Genomic DNA, 18955 nt, shown 5'->3' with positions numbered 1-18955 from the left:
TCTCTCCCCCTCTCTGTCTTCCCCTTCTCTCTCCATTTCTCTCTGTCCTATTCAACAATGACGACATCAATAGCACCAGCAATAGTAACTACAACAAGGGCAACAAAAGGGAATAAAAAAACAGATAAATATTTTAAAAAGAATAAAATGTCTCTCTCGGTGAAAAACTGATGATATGTCTAGAACTTCTTAAAACACAGACTGAGTCTTTTTAATACATAGGCTGTCTTTGATATGTTGTCTCTCCCAAAAGCCTAGACCAGGGAGAACAGAAGCAACCGGTAGCACAGCTATATATAAGATGCTGGGTATTATACCCCAAACCCTATCAAAGGGACTTTCCAAAGTTAACCCTATCACCAAACAATGTGACGATAATAATAACTATCCATTGTCTTCTTGAACCCTAAGACAACAGGAACCTCACATTTCCACTATAGAGCCTATATTTCCTCCAGTCCTGGAATCTTAGGGTGGGGCTCACTTTTCTGCATGCTGCTCTCAATTCAAATCAAATAATATTGCATCCATGGATCACAACCTAATCAACGCAACGAGTGCCACTCCAGCATGCTTCACTTTGGACTGTGACCAGAGACTTCAGGTACGGAATGACAACCCTTTAGATTCATCACTCGGGTGAGACCTTTCCTTTCATAGTATTCTCTAATTCCATTCCAGGTGTTCCACTCCCCAATAAAGTCCCCAAATCTAGATATAGTCCAGGTCCCCTGAGATAGAGCATAGGTTCACCCGTGCCCATAAACTAGGGGAAAAATATATACCTGAAAGCAAAAGTACACAAGAGCATGCAGGGAATACCCCCCAACACTTCATTTGCACTATTCCAGTCTTTAGGTCCATGATTGTTCAACAATTTGTTTGGCTTTGTATATTAACTCTCTTTTCAGACACCAGGTTCCTGATGCCAGCAAGATGCTGACCAGACTTCCCTGGACAGACAAACCCACCAGTGTGTCCACTTCCTCAGAGCCCCACCCTACTAGGGAAAGAGAGAGGCAGACTGGGAGTATGGATCGACCAGTCAACGCCCATGTTCAGCAGGGAAGCAATTACAGAAGCCAGACCTTCCACCCTCTGCAACCCACAACGACCCTGGATCCATACTCCCAGAGAGATAGAGAATGGGAAAGCTATCAGGGGAGGGGATGGGATATGGAGATCGGGTTATGGGAATTGTGTGGAACTATATCCCTCTTATTCTATGGTTTTGTTAATGTCTTCTTTCTTAAATAAAAAAAAGTCTCTCTTAATCGTTATGTCATATTCTTCCTCTCCAGTGGCAATAATTTATTATTTTGGTTTTTATTCTATCTCTGTATTCAAACACACACGAGTATAGGTGTACATAATACACTGAAATGCACATATATGCAGAGGTAGATTTTAATGTAAATGAATCACTGTACAATTTATTTTTGTCCTTTATACTTTCAGCATCTTTTTCATGCTATAATATATCAGCATAGCTTAGTCCTATAATTTTTAAATCACTTTAATACATTCTACATACAACTTCCATCTTGTTGGTAACTTTAAGGGTGGTTTTTTTCAGATTTTTGCAATAGAATTTTAGTTTGTTAATTTCTAGACCCTAATCTCAAACCCTACATGACACAAAGTCCCAAGAGATAGAAAGCTGACCTTATCTGTCACATGCTAACTTGCCTATATATTGTCTGAATCATTTTTTGAGGGAGGATCAGCATTTTTACCAGCAATTTAATATTGATTTACAAGATGAGATAATAAGGACATAATTCCACACTGTTCCCACCACTAGAGTTCTGTGTCCCCATCCCCTCCATTGGAAACTGCAATAGTTCTCCAAGGTCATATATATGGATTCTGGATCACTATTCAACTTACTTTTTCAACTGGAATATGCACATTTGAAGCCAAGGGCATGCTGTAGGTTTCTCTGAATGACTCACATAACATATGGTATATAGGATAGAAAATGTACTGTGGACTTAAACTGTGTTAGTGAATAAATCAAAGAACTTAGTTCACATGAAGGCAAAACTCTTTTCCTTCCTAATCAGTCACGATTCTCAAATCAAGTCTACATGATCTGGCATACCTTTCATCTAAAAAAACTGATTTGAATTAGTAGAAATAAATGAGAATAAAATGGAATCTGGCCACAAGTGTGTTCCTACTATAACTTCACACACATCTTACACAATATTATTTGTATACCTTATCGGTTTTTTTAAAAAATAATAGTTTTGGTTTTAAAATTCTCAAAGGAGGGTCAGGTGGTAGTGTATCTAGTAGAGTGTGCATGTTACAATGTCCAAGGAGCCAGCTTCAAGTCCTTGGTCCCCACCTGCAGGGGGACAGCTTCACGAGAGGTGAAGCAGTACTGTAGGTATCTCCCTTTCTCTCTTCCTCCCTATTTCCCACTCCTTCTTGACACCTCTCTCTCTCTGCTCAAGAGATAAATAAAATATTAGAGAAACTCAAAATATTTAAGCATACAAAATAGCTTTTTATAAAAATATGAATGAAGTGATTTTTCAACCTTTTTTGTTTTAAATTTTAAGTCAAGTTTTACCTTTGTTTAACAATGAACATTTATACCTTCTTTATGGCATATTTATTGCATCAAATACTACTCTGCAATCAAGAAAAGGAGGTATTATGTCCTTTGGGACAAAAAAGATGGAACTGGAGGTGATTATGTGTTGTTGTTGTGGTCATTCCTCAGCAACAATTATGCTTAGTGAAATAAGAAAGATGAAAGACCACATAGTTTCACTCATATATGGAATCTAAAGATCTGATATACATGAACTTGAAAAACAAAAACTAAAACAAATAAAAAACAGAAGCACGCAAACTGTTTCTAAGGCTAGTAAGAACTATAGTGGTTATCTTTTGGAGGTGGCAGGATGGGGATGCAGAACTTTGGTGGTGGGTGTGGTGTGGAACTCTACATTGTAGCCTTACAATCTTGTAACATACTATTAATAACACAAATTAAAAGTAAAACAATTATACTTTCTTAGGTTATGCCTTTTGAATATTTTCTTTATGTACCTCTATCACAACACAAATATTATCCAACACAAATATTCATAGACAAAGAAGCAATCTTAAGGAAAAGCTTTAACTATGAAGGAATCTGCATCCTTCTAAGAGCTAAGATGTGCAATGAATTGTAAGGAAATAGAACTGAGGAGACCAGAAGGAATTCTGGTCCTTCCTTTGTGATGATTTTATAGCTTTTCCTCATTATTATGATGGGAATAAGTGACATATACATTTTTAAAAGATTTTTTTCAAATGTAAACTTAAAATCATTTTCAGAACTAAGTGTAACGTCCTTTTAAGGCATTATTGATACATTCATTCTATTTCTACTCCTCAGAATGCCCTAACATGGAATTTTTATTGCAGCTCCTCGACAGACACATACACACACACACGCAACCGCACACACACACACACACACACACACACACACACACACACACACGCAGGTGCACTATCTTAATTTCTTCCTTGGTTCATTTAGTCCCAGGCAAACACATTATCATTAAGTCATTATTTAAAAAAAATTTTTTTAGTATTTATTTATTTATTCACTTTTGTTGCCTTTATTGTTTTATTATTGTAGTTACTATTATTATTGATGTCATCATTGTTGGATAGGACAAAGAGAAATGGAGAGAGGAGGGGAAGACAGAGAGGGGAAGAGAAAGAGAGACACCTGCAAACCTGCTTCACCACTTGTTAGGCGACTCCCTTGCAGGTGGGGTGCTGGGGGCTTGAATTGGGATCCTTACCATTGGTCCTGGTGCTTTGTGCCACCTGCAGTTAATGCTACTGCAAGACTCCCCAAGCCATTATTTTAATCAACAAATGTATTTGTAACACACACACACACACACACACACACACACACACACACACACCCCATCTCTAAAGTCCAAAGGAAACATTAACACATTTTTTTGAGTCACTAATCTTTTACAAGCCTACTGTTGGTGTCTAAAGCAATTTAACTTATTTTTAATTTTAGTTATTTATTCATGAGAAAGATAGGAGGAGAGAGAAAGAACCAGATATCACTCTGGTACATGTGCTGCCAGGGATTGAACTCAAGACCTCATGCTTAAGAGTCCAGTACTTTATCTACTGCGCCACTTCCTGGACCACAGCAATTAACTTTTTGCTAGCTAACTTTTACTATTGAATACATATTAAGCATCTGTGATTGCTAGGTGTCACATAGTTTTTGTTGTTGTGTGACTAAGTCATTTACCTTTTCATTTAAAAGTGAGACCTGAAACCTTTGCGAAAAGTAACTGAATAAAAATAAACAATCATCATTGCTGCTACTATTATTACTGTCATCAGCATCATTTCCTTTGATTTTCCATGAAGAAAAGCAATATAGGCACTGAAAACTGCACTGAAGTGGGTGAAATAAATATACAAAAGTATATATATAAATGAACTACTCTTAGAAACAGTTCCTGGGTATACAAATAGCTTCATGGTCTTTTTATAGGTTTCATACTGTCACCCTTATTTGTGTGGGGGAGATACGGGCTGGCTACATTATCTCTTTTCCCTTTCAGTCATTCAGGAAACTAGCATGGTTTCTAAGGCTCTACAGAGAATTTCTCTGTTAGCTATTTTAAAAGAAAACATCTAGAGTCATTGAAGGTCTGTTGTCCATTAAAATGTAGACACATATTAACTCTGCCTTATGTGGATTATTTTGAACTAACATCTCTAAGAACAAAAGCAATGAGCCTACACATTAGTTATAAAGATAATCATCAGAGAAGATGCTAAGGATAAGCTAATCTGGTGTCTATTTGTTGAAGGGCCCCAATCAATAAGGTGAATTAGTGGGCAGCAAAGGATGTGCTAGTGCTGGAAATCACTTTTCTTTCCTCTTTCTCCCCCCCAACCCCCGCCTCTCTCTCCTCATTCATTCAAAATGAATTGACAAAAATGACTCAGTAACTGACATTTCTGAACTGAAGCCCCATGCTGCCAAGAGCATGTGGGGCCAACACTGAGAGGGTGAGGGAATCAAGGCTGAAATATGTTCCTAGTTGCTATTATACAGGACAGAGCAAAGTTTTGTGGGTTTGAGAGTTTTCATTTTAGGTTTATGCTGATAAGTGCCATTTGCTACACATCCAGTGCTTAAGAATCCTCCTTTGTTGTACAAGAAATCAGCTCCAAATAGAACGCTGACAACTCCTGTGCCTTAAGGAGAGGCTCTCCTGCTGTGAGGCTACCTGAGCTCAGTCCTGGTGGTTGTGATAGAGGGAGTGCCTGACAAGCACACAATGCATTGTTCCAGGAAGGCTGATGGCTGAGATATCCCCCTGCAGCAATTTGGACCACCTGGCTCCTTGTCTTTTTACAAGTCACATCATTTCGCTTCTAAAAAATACATGAACAAGGGGCTGGGCTGTAGTGCAGAGGATTAAGCGCACATGGCGCAAATCGCAAGAGCTGGTGTAAGAATCCTGGTCCCAGTCCCCAGCTCCCCACCTTCAGGGGGTCACTTCGCAAGTGGTGAAGCAGGTCTTCAGGTGTCTTCTCCTCTCTGTCTTCCCCTCCTATCTCGATTTCTCCATCCTATCCAATAACAGCTATGACAACAATAACAACTACTACAAGCGCAACAACAAGGGCAACAAAATGGGGAAAATGACCTCCAGGAGCAGTGGATTTGTAGTGCAGGCACCCAGCCCCAGCCATAAACCTGGAGGCAAAAAAAAAAAAAAATACATGAAGAACAGAAATGAAGAAGGAGATAAGGGGAAAGATGAACCTCGGGGTGGTGGTGATATAAGGGAATGGCTCCAAGGAAAGGAAGGTAAAAAAAAAAAAAAAAAAAAAGGAAGAGAAAATTTTAAAAGGACACAGGGCTGCCAAGATACCTCATCTGACAGAGTGTCTGATTTGCCATGCATTCAACCCATGTTCGAGCCCCACTCCCACTGCACTGTGGGCATCTTCGGTGTTGTGGTGGGTTTCCTTTTCTATCTCTGTCATCAAGTGTCTATCTGAAAAAGCCATTCAGTTTGGCTTCACCCTCCATTTTATAAAGACATAAGCCCTCCATTTTCCATTGTTCCCCTTCCTTCTCGTTTTCTCCTCTTTCCTTCCTTACCCCTCATTTTCTCTCCCCTTCCCTTTCCTGTTCTTGAAACTTTGAGGTACTGCTTATATGCCATTTAGGATCTTTTGTGAACCATAGTTCAGCCCATCAGTAAGAAGGGTAGCTACAGACAATGGAGACCCACTCTGCATGTATTTCCTAATGCGAGGGAACAACTGTCTGACCAGTTAATATCCACTCCAGGAAGTAACTCAAGTGAATGGATGGGCCGTGGTCAGTACAGAGGTCTGCCTCTAGTACCACTATTTCTAAACACTGTTGAAATCTCCTCAGCTTCTCCTGGGATGTTCTGAATCTTCTATTCTAATGGCATCTCTCCCTCTGTCCGACCTGTTTTTTTTTTTTATTGCTTGATAGATATTCATTTTTTAGAACACTCATTAATGACCTTCCTGCACATAAAGCTATAAAAATCTGACTCTAAGAAACCCTCTCTAAAAGACTTTAAAAGATATATAGCAAGATCTTTTTCCATTTAGTTGCGGTGTAAATCTTTATCAGAGAAAACAGTATCCTTGCTGCCCAAAGATCTTCACTTAGGCAAAGCATCTTATCTTTGTAAGCTCCCCATGATTGGGCTCCTGCATAACATTGCCAGTTAATGGATATTTAATTATGTTTATTAGAGGAAAAACATGCTACAAATGTTGATAAATATGCCACATAAATGACAGCATAATTTGAGACTGTTGTTTCCAGGAGCTTCCTAAGAAAGGTGTGTGGAAAGAAATTCTTAAGTACATTAAAAAATATCATTCATGAAGAGGTAGAAAGAATATGATTTAATTTGGAAAAAAATAAAATACATTGCTCAAACTCTGGGGATCTTCATTTTTCTCATCTCTAAGATAAAATTTGAATTAAGAGGCTTGGGAAAAGAACCACTATTTACCATTCAGTCTGTTGCAGGATTATCCCTTAGTACCTCGGAGATAGACATTATTATACTGATTTTATAAATGAGAAGACTAAAGATAGAGATATTAAATAAATTGCCAAGGTGACATAATTATTTTAACTTTGTTTTTTTATTTTTATTTATAAAAAGGAAACACTAACAAAAACAGGATAAGAGGGGTACAATTCCACACAATATTATTTTAACTTTGTGCTGCACTACAAACTGAAGAATTCTCACTGACCTATAGATGTTTTCACTTATTTCCTTTAAAATAAAGGTAAATACCAGATGTTATTCCTTCTTCTGTTAGTTAACATTGGCAAATTGATTTCAGATGCTATGAGGTCATCTCTCCATTCTTCCTCCTTATGTCTGGATTTCTTCTAGATATAATTATCTTCACTGATTTTTCTGGAAATAGCTTTTTGTCAAGCTCTGGAAGAGGTCAGAAATCATCATTAAAAGTTAATATGAGGGGGGGTGGTTGGTAGCGCAGTGGGTTAAGCACACATGGCGCAAAGCGCAAGGACTGGCATAAGGATCCTGGTTCGAGCACCCAGCTCCCCACCTGCAGGCTGGTCGTTTCACAAGCAGTGATGCAGGTCTGCAGGTGTCTATTTTTCTCTCTCCCTCTCTGTCTTCCCCTTCTCTCTCGATTTCTCTTTGTCCTATCCAACAATAATAATAACCACAACAACGATAAAGGAGAGCAACAAAAAAGAAAAAATAGCCTCCAGGAACAGTGGATTTGTAGTGCAGACACCAAGACCCAGCAATAACCCTGGAAACAAACAAAAAAAAATTATATGGCAGTGGAAACATTCATTCAAAAATGTGAATTTTTCTCCAAGGGAGTATAAGTTTCTCAGAATTTAAGAAACTAAATTCTAGATTTTACAGAAACAAAAGTTCACAACTAAATTCTAGGATTTCTTCTATCATTATCTCACTCTCTATATTTTAAGCATGACTCACCCTTTTCGGAAATATAATTTAATTTACTCCTGTTAACCAGATGGAAACCGGGACCTTCAGTCAGAGTCAGAACCATGAGCTCTCTCCTTCTGTGGCTTAGTCAGGGAGGCACATTGAAATCCTGAGGTGCTCATTCTGTCTGGTAAATTTCTCAATTTGCAATATCCAGGAAGAACTTTCAAAGTTGTGTACTACCAGAGTTATCCACAGTGATTGTTTTCCTTATACAAGCATTAGAATGATGATAGAAGAGCAGCCACTAGTCATATTTTATCACAGACCTTGTCATCCCTTCAGGAATTGAAGGATTATGTGAATGTGTCACACCCAGAGGCTAGCAGGAAGTTCTGGTAGAAAGAAGGACACTAATTACACATTGAAAATGGTCTGGACTAACATCATTATGTATCATTTTTATGTAAAAAAAAAATGCTCATTTTTTTAAAGAAAATTGTCCTTGGTAATTATGACTATTTTACCCTCCATGGTTAACTGATTCAATTCATTTAATTAAGCAAGGCACCAAAGCTTCCTCCTTGGTCATAGTAATTTTCTTATAGTGCCAAGGCTTAAATCAGGCTTCCTATATGGCAACCCAGGTATCTCAATCAGTGACTTATTTCTCTGGCCCCAGTAGATTATTTATTTGTTTATTTATCTATATAGATTTAGGAAAAAATCCTAAGAAAACCATTCTCCCTTCCATAGTAATAATAATAATAAATGGTATCTATCCTCTGGAAATAAAAAGAAAATTTAACTGACCATCAGTTCAAGTCCCAGTGAGGGTGAGCTTTAGATGGATAGTAGAGTGAGGTGTAATATTTAGGTCTTAGCATGAGGAAAATATGAGACACGTCCTTAGAAGTCATACAGTAGAGTAGCTTTCTCCAGATATGTTAGTGATAGAATCTATTATGCTAGTAGGACTGGTGAGAAGTGTTATTGAAGTTCATACATAGATTATACTTTACTAATATACCATAGTCTATTTTCTTTATTGAAAAACAAGTTTTAGCATAAGTGTAGCAAATGGGATTGCAAGATGATTTAAAATACTACCTATTCTGTGGCCAGGAGAACATTTTCATATATTTATAAATGTATAGGTCTTTCATCTGGAAAATCAAAGATCATGAATGGAAACAAGAAAAAAATTAATCCGTAATGTTTATGTCTTTACAGAACACATATTTCACCCATCCAAAGTGTGTTTCATATATTTTCATTTATTACTTTCAGACTTTTATTCAATCAACATTTGTAGACTGATATGACAAATCAGGAAACTTATGACACTAAAGTCTATAGTTCAATCATCTTTAGTAATTAGTTGTTTTCTGTTTTTTTTTTTTTTTTACTGGAGGAGGATACAGTTGCTGATACATGGGTAAAATTTTTAAATTTTCTGCAAAACACTCTCACACCCCAGCCTAGGTCCTCTACCTAGCTCCCATGTTATTGTATAAATCATAGATTCAAAGGGGGAAAAAGAAGACTATTTGAGAGAACAACAACAAAACTACAAAGGTTTAATAGTAATTATATGGTTTTCCATATAACTGAAAATGTTTCATATATTTCTTAAAATTTTATTTATTATTTATTGGATAGAGACAGAGAAATTGAGAGGGAAAGAAGAGATAGACAGATACCTACAGCACTGCTTCACTGCTCATGAAACTTTCCCTCCTCAGGTGGAGCTGGGGTGCATGCGTAAACCTCCATCCTTGCACATTGTATCATGTACCTTCAACCAGTATGTCACTATCTGGTCCCCTTTTCTCATAGTTTTGAATTTTTCTCACTCTCTTGTCTTTGTTCTACAAATCTGTTCATATATCATAATATGTAGTATATATTAATCTAATTGACATTTCATTTATAGAGATAAAACATATGGAACAGCTTAGGATAGTCTTTTTCATATTTATTTATTTTCCCTTGTTTTTTATTGTTATAGTTATTATTGTTGTTATTGATGTTGTCATTGTTGGATAGGACAGAGAGAAATGGAGAGAGGAGGGGAAGACAGAGAGGGGGAAAGAAAGATAGACACCTGCAGACCTGCTTCACCTCCTGTGAAGTGACTCCCCTGCAGGTAGGGATCCGGGGGGCTTGAAACTGGATCCTTACACAGGTCCTTGCACTTCACACCACATGTGCTTAATCCACTGTGCTACTGCCCGACTCCCCGGATAGTCTTAAACATGCTAATAAGATGTTAGCATAGACTAATAGCAAGTACTATACATGGCAATGTGGGTATATATAATATATTAATCAGCATATGTATCCTAATAAGATTAGTATTCTTCCCTTAGTTTTCTTGCTTTTTCTAAGAATGAACTATTACATTAAATAATTCTAGAGGACAGAGGGCTTGTGTTTTAGCACCTAATGTGTGCCAGGACTATCCTAAGGACTGACCTAAGGGTGATAATCATTGAATTTTCCCTCATGGAGTAGACACTAAATAAATGAATATAGTATATAGCCTCTGTACACTTTACAATCATATTAGTGGCAAACTACTGTGAGGGAAAAGAAGAAAATTCTATGATAATAGATTGACTGGCTATTGATTTGATAGGCGAGAACAAAGAGAGTCCCATAGTGATAGGTAAACTGTCCCAAAAGCAAGGGAGTTAGCCAGGTGAGGGTGAATAGGTCTTATAGGATGAGGGGACCAATTACTTTTATCCAAAGAGAAAAGAAAGCAAAAGTATTACAATTTATTCAACACCTCCTATGAGCCAGGCTATTGATTTTAGAACACTAACAACCTGAGATTCAGGATAATGTGTTCATTTATTAAGTTAGTCTGTGTCAAGTCCTGAGGATGCAGAAGTGAATGATATGTGCTTGATGTTTGGCAAGAACACTTAATTTCACGAACATCTCATAAAAACTGCAGCAAAGGTGGGCGCGAGGAATAACATCATTGCAAGACTGGCCAGCTCCTCATGGGGCGCGAGCGCTTCCACACTACGATCATCATCTCTGGCATTATGCTATTCCACTGCAGAATACTGTGCCCCAGTATGGTTCCGTAGCTCCCATGTCCACTTGGTCGATTCCAAATTATATTCCTCCATGAGGATAATTTCTGGAACCATCCCTTCCACCCCGGTTCCATGGCTGCCAGTTCTTAGCAACATCACCTGGGATGCATTGGATCGACCTTCCCGTGGTGCATCTCGTGAGTACCCATTCATTGGGGAAACTGACGATCCTTCCTAGCCGACTGAATCCACATGGATCCCAGTCACTTTCAAAGCCAGCAACAAGCAGCTCCTGACACCTTTCAACCTGACCTGTTGACTGGCTACGGAAGAAGGGCAAACGCTAGAAGAAGAAGCAACATCGCCCCGCCAGATATTCGTCGGGATGCGGCATCATCTAAGTCCATTTCCCACGTCTACGCTCGACCGGACCTGCCAATATACGCGGATATCTTCGCCCACCCTGTCCAACGCTTGACGTCTCGTCACCCATTCTGGTCCTTTATGCCTACACTGAACTTCTCTGTTCCAGACTCTTGGAAACAGAGTTGGCAGTCAGCTGAGGTAAAGAACAAACACCTCATCACAGACCCCTGCAAGCATCAACCCGGCTTTGACCTAGCACGTTATGATTGGGCCCTTCTCAATCGCTATCGAACAGGCCATGGCCGGTGCGCCGCTATGTTCCATCGCTGGGGAGCCAGAGACGACCCGAACTGCCCCTGCGGCTACAGACAGACTATGACCCACATAGTCAAAGACTGCCACCTCTCCAGGTTCAAAGGAGGTCTCGAAACTTTACATCAGGCTCAACCTGACACTGTTGACTGGCTATGGAAGAAGGGAAAACGCTAGAAGAACACTTAATAAAGAAACCTGAAGACAAATCAAATTAGTGTAATGTTTGTTGTCTAAAGAAACTCAAACATCTAGAAGACTGAAGTGGAAACCACAAATACTGTGTGTACTTTCATTGAAAACTTCATGAAGGTATTGTTTGAGTTGAGTTCTGAAAGTTAAGTTTCTTCCTATAGGTAAAAAAGCAGAAAGGCCCTTCTAGGAAAAGAACTTACTATATTACCAGGTAGAGACCCTAACAGATGTGAAGGCTTTGGTCCAGAAGAGAACCTGCCAGTCAGAGAACTAAAAAGGTACAGAAAAATGAGGGAAGATTAGGAGCTGAAGTAACAATAAGGGGTTGGATGAGACAGTCTTGACATGATATACTTAACTTCTACTTCATGTCTAGGAAGCAGAGACACAATTATAGTGTTCTTAGCTATTTGTGTTTTCTAAAGAACCCAAAGTCTGTTAGTGTTATGAAGGAGAATCAAAAAGCTTAGTGAGCTTTGAGGAGTTGGACTGATGTGATAGCAAAGGGAAATGAGGGTGCTTTCTGCTAGCCATGGGGGAGCATAGTCAATTATTAAGATTATGTAGAATAAAATATAAACAACATTTTGTAATAACAAAACCAAACTGAGTAAATTTTATTAGATCTTTTATTTTTTCCCAGAGAACCAAAGTATTATAAGTACAATAAAAAGTATAGTTTTAGCATAGTAAGTATGATACATATATAATTCTTTATAGCAAACTGGTCAGCATATTAAAAAATAAATATTAGCATCTACAAATGATAGTCATCCTATGCGTTTTTAATTTTAATTTATTTTATCAGACCACTGCTTAGCTCTGGCTTGTTGGTACTGAGGATTGAACCTGGGCTCTCAGAGCCTCAGGAATGAAAGTCTTTTTGCATAATCATGGTGCCATCTACCCCACCTCTCCTATGTCTTTTTAAAACTAAATGATCAATTTGTATGTAACTATTTCAAATATTCATTTTAAAACTTTTATTAAAAAAACCCAAAATGCACTTTTATAAAAGTTAAAATAAGGAATTTACCCATCTCCTAGCTTCTTTATCTATCCAAAACCAGATATTTTGTGATTAGAGTTATACTTCTAGTAAGATAGTTAATAAATACCATATAGCATCAAACTTTAATAAGTCATGACATTATGCCATACTAAGAAGACATCAAATGTCTAAAGTTATAGGAAAAGAATATACTAGTCCTTATAGAACTTAGACATATAAAAAAATCTAAATAAGGAGCTATATTCTATACATATATATATATATATATATATATTTATGATGTATCCAGACTTGTAATGTAATATAACTTACATAGTATCCCAAGGTCAAGGATTACAAAGTTCTCTAATATAATCCCCAAGAAATGCTATGAAGTCATTACTATTTCACATAAATAGTGAAGATGTCAATCCCCATATACAGCATTCTGATAAAAATATCTTTTTACATACTAAGTGCACACCTTTTCAGTAATATAATCAATATACTTTACCTTATCTTTTAAACAGGAACTTTTGAAAGATTAACAGTGGCTAATTGTCAACTCACAATTTAGTCACTTTATAAAGATTTTAAGCGTAGCAGATAAAATAACAGCAAGAAATACTGTGCTAAATACTTCATAGCTAAGCAGAGTTTCAGAGACCAACAGAGTGCATTTCCTCTACCCCTTTCTCAAGCTGGAACATTCATGAATACGCCCAAATAACACTGAAGAAAATCAGTCCTTGTATTTTGATTCCACTGGGTAGATAGAGATGTCAGGAAATGGCTCTTCTAAAGTTTTCCACACGACCCTTGTTTTTAATTGCCTTTTCTTGTTTTCTTGCTTTCACTGTTTAAAAAAAAAATGATCAGTTTAACCAAATTTCCACACTGCTGTCTGTTCCTACCTGTTTTCAAACACTAAGTTGTAAATATGGATGAGAATCAAAGTTTGGCTGAAGGACTGACTATATTGACAAAAAAAAAATGCATCTCAGTAATTTAATCTGTGCAATTTCATAGGCAATTACATATATTGGTGATAAGGATTTTCCTTGGCCATTCAAGAACAACTTCTCACTCTTCCTGAACACCCTTCCCCCAGGGGTTTCACTGTTCTGGGAGACTTTATCGCCTATCAATTATCTATCATTTGTCAATCATCTACCATTTTAGAAAGACCACAGCACTGGAGCTTCCTATAATGCAATGAAGACTGGGTTCCAACCTGGGTCTAGCGCTTAGCAAAACAGATGCATTACCCAACCGATTTATCCCCTCCCTCCATTATATGCAAAATCTGGACCAAATCTCATGCAGAAATTAGGTCGTTGAGAAGTCTATATTCTGAGTTTAGATTAAGAATCCACGAAGATCAAAGTGGCAGATACCTGTCCAAAATTTTCTGGACGACTTTCTTGATGAACGGGGCTTCTGGGTCCAGACACACCGGTTTCTTATGATTCTTCACGGTGGCACTGCAGAAGGAAAAAGAGGATGCACCTGTGAAGCTGGTAGGGGCTTAACACCCAGGCTTGGGTGGGTGGGGGCAAGGGGGTGTCCTCTAACCAACTACACAAAGGACTCCGCAGAGCTTACTTACAGCACTTCCACCTTGTCGCACTGGGGCCCTGCAGCGATCACTTGCAAATTAGTGATCATTCTGGGATGAATCCCTGGTGTGGTGGTTAAACATACACAACGCAGCTCTCTCGCTATGAACACGACAGGACCAGCTAGAGTCAAAAAGAGAGAATGTTATTGCCCAGCTTGCAGGAGAGCGCTTCCCTTGCAGCCCAAGCCTGGCGCCCTCCTTAGCGTCCCGGCAGCGGTCCAGGTTAGGGCCAGACACCGTGTGCGGGCAGCTCACCGCTGGCCAGGGGTCCCTGCGCTAGTAGCAGCAGCGCCAGCAGCAAGCACAGCGAGCCAGGAGGGCGGAGGCATTGGATGGCGCTGCCGGGAAGGAAGCTCATAGCTGGGAGAGAGAGAGAAAGCTGTGGGAGGTGCTGGTTCAGGATGGAAGAAGAGGCTTCAGGAGTTCGGGTTCCAGAGTATTGTGCCTGGCCCAGCCTTTTGCATCCTTTTTATCCTCATGCTCCCCTTCCACCCAGCAGGAAGCTCTAACTTTTGGAAGCTTGGGAAATTCCCTGTACTAAGGGGGGTAGGGGGAGGGACAGAGTGGAAGGGGGCTGGCAGTGGAAGTTTAGAAGGAGGGTAGTTGGGAGGAGCTGTCTGCACCGCTTCTGTGGTGAAATTGGTGACCCAGTGAATTGCAATCCTGTGGGGGCAACGGGGGTGACAATGGTCACTTTCTTCTGGAGGACAGAGTTCACTAGGAGGTGCCCCTCCTCTCCATCTAAAGAGGAAGACAGAACAAGGTAGCAGGAGGTTTGACATTAGATTTCTGAACCTCCTCCTTTTTCTTCTTCTCATTCTTCTTCCTATTATTCAGGAGTTGTAAGCCCTGGAAACTACAAAAACTAAAAGGCCATCTTCTGCTTGCATACATGCCATTCTAGTTTTCTTGAATTTATTTGTGATTCTCAGGACTTTGACCACCCACAGAAGCAAGCGTAATAAGAAGAGAGTATTTCCCTTCCACTTGAAGTCAGTGGCAGGAACAGGCACCAAAATCAAGTCTGTGTACTTGATGTCCTAAACATGTAGTCTAGCAATGGCAGACTGAAATCTTAAAAAAAAAAAAAAGAAAGAAAAGAAAAAACAAACAGGAAATTGGCCATGGGAAGTGGCATGTGCATTGCTATTCACAGTCAAAACACACTGAGTTAGTGTGGAATGAACTGGGGTGAATGCAGGTAATAACAAAGACTGAGGGCTCAGCCAAGGGCTTCAAGCTCAAGGCAGAGATGTAATGGACCCAATTTGGAGAAACAGCTGGAGGCTGATGGTTTTGAGGGGCTTGCTTGAAACTTTGGTTTAGGAATCTTAAGTCAATTTCACAGCAAAACAGCACCCACTCTGACAGTGTTAAAGGAGGAAGGATAAGTTACCTACCAAAGTTTCTAGAACCATTAAACTTTATGATTAGTGACATGACCAAGACTTTCCACAGACCTGATCTAGTCATAGTGATCCCAGAGCTGTTCCTTTAGGTTTGAGAGGTGAGGAAGTTTCCAGCTTCCTTGCCCTCTCTCTTCTGTCTTATGTGAGGAAATAACCCAAACACCCAAGGTTTATTAGGCCATGCTGCTGCAAGTTTAACTCCATAACAGCCTGATCTTGAGACTGATGTGACATGTAGGCTTTATTTCAAGGAAATCTAGTTAGGTCTTTTGGGTTATCCTAAAGACCTGTGTTGTACAGGAGGCCAATAAAGGTAACTGAAAAGCATGGAGAACCAGTCATGAAATGAGATCCTTTTCCTCTTCACCATGATCCTATCTATAAAACTTCTTCATATCATCAGCAGGACATCACCTCCTTTGGTGAGCAAGGAACAAGTGTCATAGACCTTTAGAACTTTCATTCTGGCAGAAAACTTAAGAAATTCTGTCAGTGAGGCAGACTGAAAGGTTTGGCCTCACTTTGTGGGGAAACTGCATAGGAACTGCTCAGTTTCCTGATACTGTGAGCATCATACCTGACTCAGCTTCATTCTTCTTGGGAGTGGTCATCTGGGAAATCAGCCTACAGATCAGATGTTTTAGAGATTAGAATATATCTAAAAGCAAAAGGTAACAGTGTCAATATGAATAATACAGAACAGGGAGTCGGGCAGTAACGCAGTGTGTCAAGTGCACATGGTGTGAAGCGCAAGGACCAGCATCAGAATCCTGGTTCGAGCTCCTGGCTCCCCACATGCAGGGGAGTCACTTCACTGGTGGTGAAACAGGTCTGTAGGTGTCTATGTTTCTCTCCCCCCTCTGTCTTCCCTTCCTCTCTCTATTTCTCTCTGTCCTAACAATGACGACATCAATAACAACAACAATAATAACTACAACAATAAAACAAGGCAACAAAATGGAAAGTAAATAAAATAAAATATTAAAAAAATGAATAAGACAGAACTTCAGTAACATTTTTGGTCACATGTTTTGAAGTACTATGCCCTCAATCTTACTATACTGACTTATTCCTTGAAGGTTATTGAGATTGAGTGTGTGTGTGTGTGTGTGTGTGTGTGTGTGTGTGTATGTGTGTGTGGCTTACTTCTAAATCAACTATTTTAAAAATAAATGAGCACATAAGTTTGTTTCAGCACCAAGTAATCAGAGAAAGGTCATGAAATGTGATTTCTAGTTCCTCCTGACACTCTCATGGATGTGCATGCTTCACCTGGTTTGTACTCTGTCAATTTACTATGTATTGTTTATAATTACAGAATATACGATTACAGAGTATAATGAAAAAAATGTTTTTTTTCTCTAGCTGCCAAACAGGTAATAAAAAGTCCTCATTGAAGTGGGCTGTTGGATTGTCTAACCTAATCAGGAAGCAGTGTGCAACTTAATCTGAGTTCTCGCTAAAGTCATTCTAGTCCATTGCCCACATCTGTCTCCAGAATAGGGATCTAATGTGGAGTTTGTAAAAGCAGATAAACATGTAGATGGTCCAAACACCTACTGAAATTCAGACTTGCAAGACAAAGTTCTGTAGTAGGCAGAGTTTTTTCAAATTAATTGTTTCCTTTTTTTTTTTTGCCTCCAGGGTTATTGCTGGGGCTTAGTGCCAGCACTATGAATCCAGTGCTGCTGGTGGCTATTTTTAACATTTTATTACATAGTACAGAGAGAAATTGAGAAGAGGAGGAGATATAGAGGGAGAGAGAAAGACTGACACCAGCAGAACTGCTTAGCAGCTTGTGAAGTGTCCCTGCTACAGGTGGGGAATGGGGACCTGAACCCGTGTTCCTTGTGTGTAGAGCTATGTGCACTTAACTGGCGCGCCACCACCTGGCCCCCAGTAATTGTTCCCTTAAAGCCAATTTAAAAGGAAGTCATTTGCCTTTACACATGCTGTGTTTAGATAATGGAGAGAACTGTGTCTTTTTTGTTGTTGTTGTTGTTGTTTTTTAACCCAAATTTTAATAAAGCAATCTACAATGTCATTTTATTTACTGTCAGAAACAAAAGAATTATATTAATTATGCCACACAGTGATATAAATGAAAACAATTTTTTTTTTTTGCAGATTTCAAAACATTTTCATGCTCACTATCTTTAATCTCAAATTGACTCTTCGGAGCAGATTTTTGGTGTACTGCATCAAAAGTAAAGGACTATGAAGGGAGTGAGGATGTTGAATTTCAGGTCCTGGTGCATGATGGTGGAGTAGGACCTAGGGTGGGTGTGAGAGTCTTTTGCAGAAAACTGAAATTTTACACATGTAACAACAACTGTATTTATTACATTTACTCTTAACTATGAATCCTTCTAGTAGAAAAAAGAAATCTCCGATCCCAGCTTTTTAGTTTGGGAAAGAAAAACTTGAGATAGGGGCAGTGGCACACTAAGTTGAGAGCACAAATTACCATGTTCAAGAACCTGAGTTTAAGATGGTTCCTACCTGCAGGGGGGAAGCTTCATAAGGTGTGAAGTGGTTCTGCAGGTATTTCTCTCTTCCCCTTTCAAAAGAAAGAAGAAGAAGAAGAAAAAGAAGGAGAAGAAGAAGAAGAAAAAGGAGGAGGAGGAGGAGGAGGAGGAGGAGGAGAAGAAGAAGAAGAAGAAGAAGAAGAAGAAGAAGAAGAAGAAGAAGAAGAAGAAGAAGAAGAAGTAAAGGAAATGGAGGAAGAGGAGGAGGAGGAAGAGGAAAAGAAGAAGAAAGCTTGAGAAAGAGTTAAGTAGAAACTCCAGGATTGGAAGTTGAACACCAGAGAATCTGCTGCAAGAACTTTTTCAATTGTTTCCAGATTAAAATCACTTTCTTGCCAGTAACTGGCAAACTCTTCATAGCTCTCCACATCTGGTTAACCACTATGCTTGTGTATCGCAACGGCATATTTTAAGCTGTTGAAATCCTCAGTCTACCTACTACTAGCCTTTAAAGTCACAGTAATCCAAGAA

General features: G+C 39.0%; 1 protein-coding gene across 1 annotated transcript; it reads right to left on the bottom strand.

Annotated features, from left to right (window-relative positions):
- Window positions 1-13208: 13208 nt before the first annotated feature.
- On the bottom strand, window positions 13209-15059 carry LOC103110668 (alveolar macrophage chemotactic factor). Its single transcript, XM_060188619.1, has 4 exons — window positions 14803-15059; window positions 14536-14668; window positions 14324-14410; window positions 13209-13782 (listed from the first exon to the last, which is right to left on the bottom strand). Exons 1-4 carry the CDS (start codon window positions 14903-14905, stop codon window positions 13752-13754), a joined length of 354 nt encoding a protein of 117 aa, XP_060044602.1. The 5' UTR covers window positions 14906-15059; the 3' UTR covers window positions 13209-13751.
- Between the last annotated feature and the right edge of the window lie 3896 nt (window positions 15060-18955).

Source organism: Erinaceus europaeus, chromosome 3, assembly GCF_950295315.1.
Source record: "Erinaceus europaeus chromosome 3, mEriEur2.1, whole genome shotgun sequence".
Lineage (NCBI taxonomy): Eukaryota > Metazoa > Chordata > Mammalia > Eulipotyphla > Erinaceidae > Erinaceus > Erinaceus europaeus.
The sequence above is the reverse complement of the archived record's forward strand: the minus strand, read 5'-3'. Positions and strand labels throughout refer to the sequence as shown.

Bases quoted from the DNA above. Each gene is read 5' to 3' on its own strand.
- LOC103110668 (XM_060188619.1), bottom strand. From the start codon at position 14,905: ATGAGCTTCCTTCCCGGCAGCGCCATCCAATGCCTCCGCCCTCCTGGC. The intron at 14,669-14,802 runs GTGAGCTGCCCG...TTTTGACTCTAG, and splicing joins GCAGGGACCCCTGGCCAGCG to CTGGTCCTGTCGTGTTCATA. The intron at 14,411-14,535 runs GTAAGTAAGCTC...TTCCTTCTGCAG, and splicing joins TGCGACAAGGTGGAAGTGCT to TGCCACCGTGAAGAATCATA.